The sequence below is a fragment of the Lactuca saligna genome, chromosome 3 (assembly GCF_052625555.1).
Source record: "Lactuca saligna cultivar CGN05327 chromosome 3, ASM5262555v1, whole genome shotgun sequence".
In the NCBI taxonomy this organism is placed as follows: Eukaryota; Viridiplantae; Streptophyta; class Magnoliopsida; order Asterales; family Asteraceae; genus Lactuca; species Lactuca saligna.
The window spans coordinates 126590599-126600171 of NC_136419.1; the positions used below are offsets into that span (position 1 = coordinate 126590599).

The 9573-nt window shown below is 31.0% G+C and overlaps 1 protein-coding gene across 1 annotated transcript; it reads right to left on the reverse strand.

Moving 5' to 3' along the window:
• Positions 1–6748: 6748 nt before the first annotated feature.
• On the reverse strand, positions 6749–7923 carry LOC145037217 (uncharacterized). The gene has a single exon (XM_078985823.1). It carries the CDS (start codon positions 7505–7507, stop codon positions 6956–6958), a length of 552 nt encoding a protein of 183 aa, XP_078841949.1. The 5' UTR covers positions 7508–7923; the 3' UTR covers positions 6749–6955.
• Positions 7924–9573: the final 1650 nt, after the last annotated feature.

Genomic DNA, 9573 nt, shown 5'->3' on the forward strand with positions numbered 1-9573 from the left:
AAATGGCTTAGATGCTTACCCGAAAGGACTTAGAACACCAAAAGCGGACCAAATGGGGAGTAAACATGAGTTTATGGTCTAAGAATGTTCTTGGACCGTAAACCCATGTGCATGGACCATAAACACTTGTTTAAGTGTCAAACTACCCCTCAAACACCTCCAAGGGCTTCCATGAACTTCCTAGGGTGCATAGAAGCTTATTTGCGTTCATTTTATGCACCAAAGCATGCAATATCATGTCACGCATGAGTTTATGGCCCAAGAAGGTTCTTGGACTGTAAACACCCATTCATAGACCATAAACACCCCCAAAGGGTGTTAAAGTGCCCTTAACACTTTGTATGGCTTGGATTTGGACCTAGAACTTCGTATGCTTAACCTACAACCACAAAAACGCATGATTCATGGGCTAACATGAGTTTACTGCCATAAACTCATGTGTTTAAGGTAGTAAACTCCCCAAGAGTGTCTCCTTAGACAGTAAACACCTTTCCAAGGTGTTTAAGTGCCCTAAACACCTTCTTATGCCTCAAAAAGCCACTAGAACCTTGTACACAAGAGTTTGAACCACCAAACAACAAAAGAAATGGACCAACATGAGTTTACTACTGTAAACTCATGTGTTTACAGCTGTAAACTCCTCAACGAGTAAACTCTGGACCATAAACTCCATTTTGTGTCCATTTTGATCCCCAATCACCTCCTTAGCCCTTGATTCAACTCTAGCATGACTCCATGAGTGAGTTAAGACCTTTAAGCATCCCATGACACTACTACCATGAGTTTACGGCCGTAAACTCATGGGGGGAAAGGGTCTTGAAACCGTAAACACCCATAAGGGCCTTTATTTGAGGAGTAAACTCCAATGTGAGTCCCTACACACCTCCTATGCAACCCGGGACACTTCTAGCACTTGTAGTAAAGTGTTTTTATGTCGTAAGACATCCTTACTTACTTAATTAGTTATTAAATGACTAATTAGATACTTAAATGTATCATTACATGTTAAATAGGATTCGCGTGTGTGGTCAAGTCCTCACTTGACACTTAGCATCCTATACCGGCACCTTCGTCGGATCCACTTGCATCAGGTGAGTTCATACCCCTGAATGAACCTTTTAAATGTTTTTACATGTTTTATAGGGGGAATACAAGTTAAACATGCCAGTTATCATATCAATCACACGTGATTGATAACCCGCATGCACGAGATTTTACCACACTGTACACTGTTTTACCGAGTAGGATACTATAATGGTTTTCAAAAAGGTTTTCAATTGTTTCCAAAACTCTTACTTGTACTGTTGTATCTAAAATCATTTTAAACTGGTTTATAAAGGTTCCAAATATTTCTACAGGTCTTCAAACTTATGTTACCCAAGAATACCAAAATGTGATTTTCCTAAGTATAAAGGTTTTCTAAGGTTTTCGTCAAATTTCTCTTTCACATCGTATACTTATACTTGTTAGTTACCACTGCTTCGCTTTCACTTATTGTAAACTCCTACTTGATAATGCTTTCAATTCTTGATACGCTTATACCTGTTATTGCCTCTATTTCGCTTATACGTGTAGTCACTTATACTTGTTAGACGCTTCTACTTCATCAGTTGTCGATTCCACTTCGTGATACACTTATAGTTGGTGCACTTATACTTCACGATTTGATTATTCCACACTATTCACTCACACTGTATGATTTAGTTATTCCACACTATTCGCTCACACTGTATGATTCGATTTTTCCACACTATTCACTCACACTGTATGATTTAGTTATTCCATACTATTCGATCACACTGTATGATTTAGTTATTCCACACTATTCGCTCGCACTGTACGTTATACATCATGATGCGTTTCCACTTGTTACACACTCAATCGTAGTTAGATGTATGTCTGTACTTGTATAGGTGCATATAAATGATGATTGAAGGACTTAGGAAGGTTTGTCCGCCCTATTTCCTTTTCTTCGTTGAGATGTGGTCTGGTGGGATCGGATGGCCGTCCGAAGGTAGTTTGGTTCATTTGTTGTATGTTATGTATACGAGTATAGATATATAGGTTTACATTAGTCAGTCCAGTTATGAGTCTCTACCCCTAGTTCAACACTTACATATGAAACCCTTTACCCACTATTTGGGATGCATCTTCTATACACGGCCTTCTCCGTCGTCTAGTTGGTAACCAAAGTCTCCTGTAGGGAGAGCGGACAATGTGTGTATAGATCTATACGAGATTGACACCCCCGCACCCTAACTGCTAGCTACAGTCCACGGCCCACCAAGCCAAGGGGTGAAAAATGTCATAATTTATAGACGCTTGTAGGGCGTCAGGTACTCTAGTGTCGGTTAGTATGGTTACGAGTATCCCAGGTTGCCTTATAATTCATGGCCTTAAGGTAACAGTATTTCACCGACAATTTACACTGTATGCTGGTAACTCAATTTCAGAGTCACACTGTTTTGACCTAGCAAGATGTATCTTTCATTTGATACTGTCTGCGGTCTATATTCTCTGTTTTACCCTTGCAAGATGTATCTTTCATTTGATACTGTCTGCGGTCTGTATTCATTGTTTTAGACCTTACCAGCTATACCTTTCATTTGGTACCTTCTGGGCTCTGTGTCTCCATTTGTTATACGGAACCAGGCGTGTCGTTCATTCGATACTCTCCTGAAGTCTATGATTCCTTTGCCTTAGTCAACAGTCCTCAGTGCTGAGGCATATGTTATTTCCCTGACTTTTCTCGCTTCCTTTAATAATCAAATTCAGTATTTTGACAATGATAGCGATTAAGGGAAAACTACTTTTTACCACATAACCCCGTCCAGTATGGGTAGAAGGTTGCTTTTATTAAAGAAAATATAGGATTTTCTGGAAAGAACTCTAATACACTGTAAACTCTTAAACAACTACATTATAAAGTTATTTGATTAAAATGTCACTAATTACTTATGAACTCACCAGCATTTGTAAAAATGCTGATACTCGCTTTTCAAATAACTTGTATTCTCAGGTCAGCATTAGACAGGTACATCCTCGGAGCTGTTGATGAAGATAACTTAGTACCAAGTTGTTCTTATTACATTTACTTGTATTACTTCGATATATTGTAATGTGAACCATGTAAAACTATTACTATTAATGCAATGTTTTGTTGTACTTTGATTTCTATAATGCATGTGTTGTGATACTTGACATGACGTCATACACCCCAGAATGTTTCCGCCATTCCGGTTTTGGGGTGTGACATCTTAATACATTCAATATATATATATATATATATATATATATATATATATATATATATATATATATATATATATATATATATTCTTTTCTTAGAATTAAAAACGGGTTGGCGGGTTGAAAAACTCAACCCAAACTCATTTATTTCATGACGAGTCGCATATCATGTTGAGAATTGTCAGACTTAATATAAACTGAGCTAGGGTTGATACCAAAGAAACTTTTCTTAATATATATATATATATATATATATATATATATATATATATATATATATATATATATATATATATATATATATATATAAGAAGCTATCTAATTAAAAAAAAAAATGCTAACTAGTGTTAAAAAAAATAAAGCAATTTACAAAAAAAAAATTATAAACAATGTTTAGAGAATTGGTAAAAAAATTAGACGGATCAACATTGTAAAAAAAAGTTAAATAAGGGTTAAACTCTAAATATTAAGATTTAGAGGTGAACTATAATTTGTTTAACCACATACTTGTATGAACATATTTATAGATGTGATAAATAAACTCGAATGGTCTGATATATTATAAATAAACTCAAATGGTCTGGTATATTCAATAATTTGTTTTATATTGGTTTACGAGTTGTGTATTACTTGAGTTAATTAAAAAAAAAAATTAAATATAAAAGTTAAAATATTTGAGAACTTTAAATTTATAAGATATAAGAAAAATAATGATTTATTATAATGGAAATATTTTTTATCTTTTAAATTTAAATAAATATAAATAAAGAAAATAAAACTAATGAACTTTAATTTTGGAAATTTTGAAATTGAAATGTAAGCTTATTAGTGAAATTAATATTCATTTATTACTATATTTTTTGCAATTATTATTATATTAAATATTATGTAGAATTTAATAAAATAGTATTTAGAAAAAATATATATATTTCAAAATAACCACAAAATAACATTTGACAAATTGAATGAGAGTGTGTCAAGTGGTAAAAAAAAATCTTCATTTATTAGAGAGGATATAAATGTAAAACAAGTATATTTTCTCTAATAATTGAAGATTTTTTTTGTCATTTGTCATACTCTCCTTCAATTTGTCAAATATCATTTTGTGGTTATTTTGAATTAATTTTTTTTCGACATATCATTTTATGAGTTTTTTATTTTATTAAATTACACATAATATTTTAATATAATAATTATAATAAATCCTCCTTAGTAAATAAAGAGTTTGTTGCCACATGTCATCTTCTCCTTTATTTGGACACATGATATTTTCTAGAATATTTGAATTTTTTTATTTTCCACTTGTCATTTTATTGTCTTTTTTATTTTATTAAATTAAAATTTCACATTTAATATATAAGGTAATATATATGTAAGTTATTTATTAGAAAGAGATTATATATGTAATTTATTCAATATATTAAAGTCTTATTAATTTTAATAATTCATTTTTTTTTCATTATTCTTATAAATTCAAACTTTCAAAATTGTTAAAATTTCATATTTAATTTTTTAAAAATAAACTCATGTAATACATGGGTCTCACACCTAGTGTAGTAACAAATGAATACCAATTTTCATTAGTGAACTTACTTTTTAATTTCAAAATCCTCAAAATTAAAACTTATTAGTTTCTTTTATTTATTTAAATTAGTATTAGTTTAAGTTTAAAAGATAATAAACATTTCTATTATAATAATTCCACATTTTATTATTTTCTTATAAATTTGAAATTTTCAAATATTTTGACTCTTATATTTATTTATTTTTTAAATGAACACATATAATATATGAATTTCACACTGTAGATATATAGAACAAAAGTTTATGTGTATGGGTTGATAATCACAGACGTTAGCGATGCTAAGCCGTTGTATTTCAGTGTTAAAAGTAGGGGTGAGCAAAAGCGGGTGTCAGCCTAGCCTAATTTTACAGGAACTGGAACCGGCAGTTCCTGTATTTTTGGAATCGGAACCATCGGTTCCTAAAGATTTGGAATCGCTCCCGGAACCAGTTCCGGTTCCAGGTACCCGGTGTCTTATTTTTAAGAAATAAAAAAAAATTACATTATGAAAAAATTATAACTTGATGACTTACCTTTTAAATTATAAATATTATAAAATGATGTTTGAAAGCAATATATATATATATATATATATATATATATATATATATATATATATATATATATATATATATATATATATATATATATATATATATATATATATATATATATATAGGTTCCGACGGGTAGCAGTTCTAAAAAAATGAGAACCGGAACCAGAACCGCTTAAGACGGTTCCTAAATTTTAAGAGTCGGAACCGGAACCGCATAAGGCGATTCCAATTTCGAAACCGACAGTTCCGATTCCGAAAACTGGTACCCGATTATAATGCTCACCCCTAGTTACAAGTAGTAACTTATCAATTTGACCCTGTAGACAATCGGTGATGAAAGAAAAACTCCTTAATTCGACAATACTTACAAAACTATGGAATTTTTAAACAAATTCCCATAGATGAATATACCTATGATTTGGGAGTTAACTTGACATAACATTGTTGTTTACTATTTTAGTGTCTAAATCTTTAGGCTTGAATGTTGCACACAACACAACACCACATCAAAACTTTCATAGTAGCGTTGTTTAATATTTTAGGATTAAACTAATCAAATTTAAAGAAACATGTAGGAATTATTAGAAAACAATTGAAATTTTAACATGCATCTATTATCTATAATTACCTGACTACACATAACTTTAAAAACTTCATAATAAATAATTATCTCGTTTTAACTTTTAATAGTTAATAACAATTATAATATATATTTTTTCACAAAAGTACATACAAACGCGACCTAAATAAGAACGATCACAAACTAATTTGAAAAACAAAATCATAGTAACAATTACACAATGCGAAGATAATAATGTTATAATTTCAAGTGTGTGAATTAAAAACTATACATATTTAATTTGCTCATTAGATAACAAAAATTGATTTTTCAATTCATGTATGTACGATTTTCATTCATTTTGTGTTCTTTGTTTATGATTTCATCTTAAATTCTATAATCATCTAACATATTCTAATATCATAACACATTTATTTTTTTCTCACATCATATTAAACCACACCCACAAATGCGAATACTAAATGACAAAACATGTAGGACAATAGATCTTCCAAATGGAGAAACTCATAGAATCTTGAAAAAAACACTTCAAATATGTATGAAAGAAACCTCATATCAACAATACTACATTAGTAACATGCCATTTTTTTGTCCAAAACATAAACATACAAGCTATGCATCATTTGATTACGACTTTACGATATTTTGATATCATTATAATCATATTTCAAGAAAAGGATATACCATTTTTATGTTTAATATAAAAGAACCTAATTGATGCTACAATCACTTTGATAATAAACATCTAAATTACCCAAATGGGTACCCTACGTTTTTCACATTACATGAGAACAAATATATAGAAACTTATAGCATGTCATAATATTATATGAGAACAAATAACCAATGGTATTCTACAATAAGTTTTTTACAACAGAAAAAGACGACATCAAATTCAAAAGATAAATATTAAATATTAATCAACACAAACATGAACATGAACATGAACACGAAGAACAAATATCTTTAAAAAAGACTCAAACCTCAAGATTCAAGATTCAAGATTCAAGATTCAACCGAGTTACCAAGCACAAAGGAAAAGAGTTCACGAACAGGAGAGTATTCCACCAATCCAATATCCATCGCATATCCAGTAACAGGCAACTTCAAATCCCTCAAAACTGTAAAAGCTTCAGCCATTCGATTCTTTGGAACCTCTTCAGCAACAGGACAGAATGGAATCCATGAATCTGGGCGATACTCTTCACCAATTTCAATTCCTTCCCTCTTCATCGCATCACATAATTGGAAATGGAATTGAAGGAGGGGTAAAGTAGGAGTTGGAGCAAGGAATAAGACATTGTTGTCATTTGGAAGGCTTCCGATTGAACCAAACGATAAGGGTAAAGGGTCTTGCTTTGATGCGAATCCTTTTACGATGTTTTCAAGCTTTGATGGATCGATAAACGGGCTAGAAAAGAGAGTAATATGAGGTCTAGATTCGATTTCTATAAGGTGAGTGCTAATTTGGCGACGAGCGACCACATTCCATGCCTTTAAAACTTGGTTTTCAAGAGCGGGATCAAAATAAAGCTCAATTGCATACCCCTCAGACATTGGGTGAAATAGAAAAAAAAAAATAAAAACTAGGGTTTCGAAATTCGAAGGTTTAGAGGCAAGAACTGGACCTAATTAGCAATCAACGAGATAATTGATTATAACAGTGAAGAGTACAACATAACTTACTTCTCGGAATTAGCTTTAGATCCACTACGTTAAGAGCTATGAATTTGGGAAGGGGTTTTGGCAGAGCAAACCCTAAAGATTCAAAATTTGAAAGAAATAACTAAAATTGGGACATACCCAGTTGCGATTTGAGGCTTTTGAGTAAGATAGCAGAAAGGGTAAGTGAAATTAGGGGGATTGATAAGAACTGAAGGAGCAAAGAGAGGAACTTGGACAAGGGTTTTAAGGAATGGAGTCACAAAAATGAAGGGGCGAGAACATCGGGAGTTTGGCGTTGATAATTGGTGGCCGATGGATGCAAAGTCATAGAGGTAAGAAGGTTAGGGTGAATTCCATAAATGGTCCCTTGAATATTAGGTATAATTCACGATTAATATTGTTACTATTTATCCTAAATAATTGGTCCTTGAATTGGAATTACATTTCGACTACACTTGTTATTGTTATAATTTATCCACTTACTTGTAAATGAATTGCTTTTACTTATATGTTAATTAACAAGTGAAGTAGGTGAAATAATAAATTTTAACAATCTAAATGAATCGAAACGAGGTGGATTTAAGGATGTTGGGGCATTTTAGGACACATGCACTTGATGGTTTAATTTTATATATATATATATATATATATATATATATATATATATATATATATATATATATATATATATATATATATATATATATATATTTTACCACTTAAATTGTTTCTTTGATATAGAGTGTCTTCCATGAAATTTGGGCTAAGTTTTAAAAAGACTTGAAGTGTAGGGCACCATGAGCTCCACACACACAATTCATCATCTTCTTCAATTTGATATTTTGTTGGGAGCATCTTGAAATCTCTATTTTAATGCTTTTCTATAGTTAAACAAACGTAATTTCATGTTGTGCTTTCACTTTGAATGTGAACCTTGAAGTGTTTCTTGAAAGGAGCATTGTTTCTTAGAATGATTTGATTTCTAGGTATGTAATGATAAGATTTTAAACGATTCCCGACAAGTGTTTGATAAAATACCTGGAAGAAATGTTTCTATATTTATTGGAAGATCCGATTGGTTATGTTAATTCAACTTATTAGTTTTGATATGGAGTTCAAGCTTGTTTTTTCGCTGATTAGATTCATTTGGATCTAAAGCATTCCAAGATATGCATAATAATCTCTTATGTACCTACAACATCAAGCATACTAATATAATAGATGATAGTTTGATGTTAATATGTTATTTATATTTTCTATACGTTTTTGTGTTAAACTTGTAATACACGAGAACTAGAGAAGAATGAAACTTTTCACATTTCTAATTATCATGTGGCTTGATTACATGTTACCTAATTGATGATGTTTAGAAACAACCCTTTATGTTTGTGTAACCGTTTTAACCCGGCTAAAATTTTTAACCGTTTTAACACCATCTGAAAAATTATTTATTCGATATTTTTTTATGTCTCCAACGTTTGAATTTCTTAATGATCTATTAGTCGAAAGTATTAATATGTATAACCTTTTGAATAATTCTTTTCAAATTATATAGTAATGTAATAACATTTATGGTTTGAGTCGGTTACAACTTTTTTGTCATTATGTGAAGAGTTATGGTTATCATCCATAAGTTCCCTCGATTGCACAATTTGTCATTAATGTTTAGTTGTATTGCATATGTGCCCCCAACAAAATGGTTGGTTAAGTAGAAAGTCAAATGATCATTTTGTCCAAATTTTCATCCCATTTATCTTTTTGAGAAATCAAGAAAAGTGAACTAATAAAATGACACAAAGGTTTTACATCGTCCAGTGATAGGAATCAAAGAACTCTTTCTATTAATCGATTGTTAACAAAACTACACATTAGGATCCCTAACTATAAATACTTATACCTATTAAACCTAAAAAATATAACACCCATTTCCTGGTATTTTTTATTTTCAACCCAAAATC

Excerpts from the sequence above, each read along its gene's own strand:
- LOC145037217 (XM_078985823.1), bottom strand. The coding sequence starts at position 7,507 with ATGTCTGAGGGGTATGCAATTGAGCTTTATTTTGATCCCGCTCTTGAA.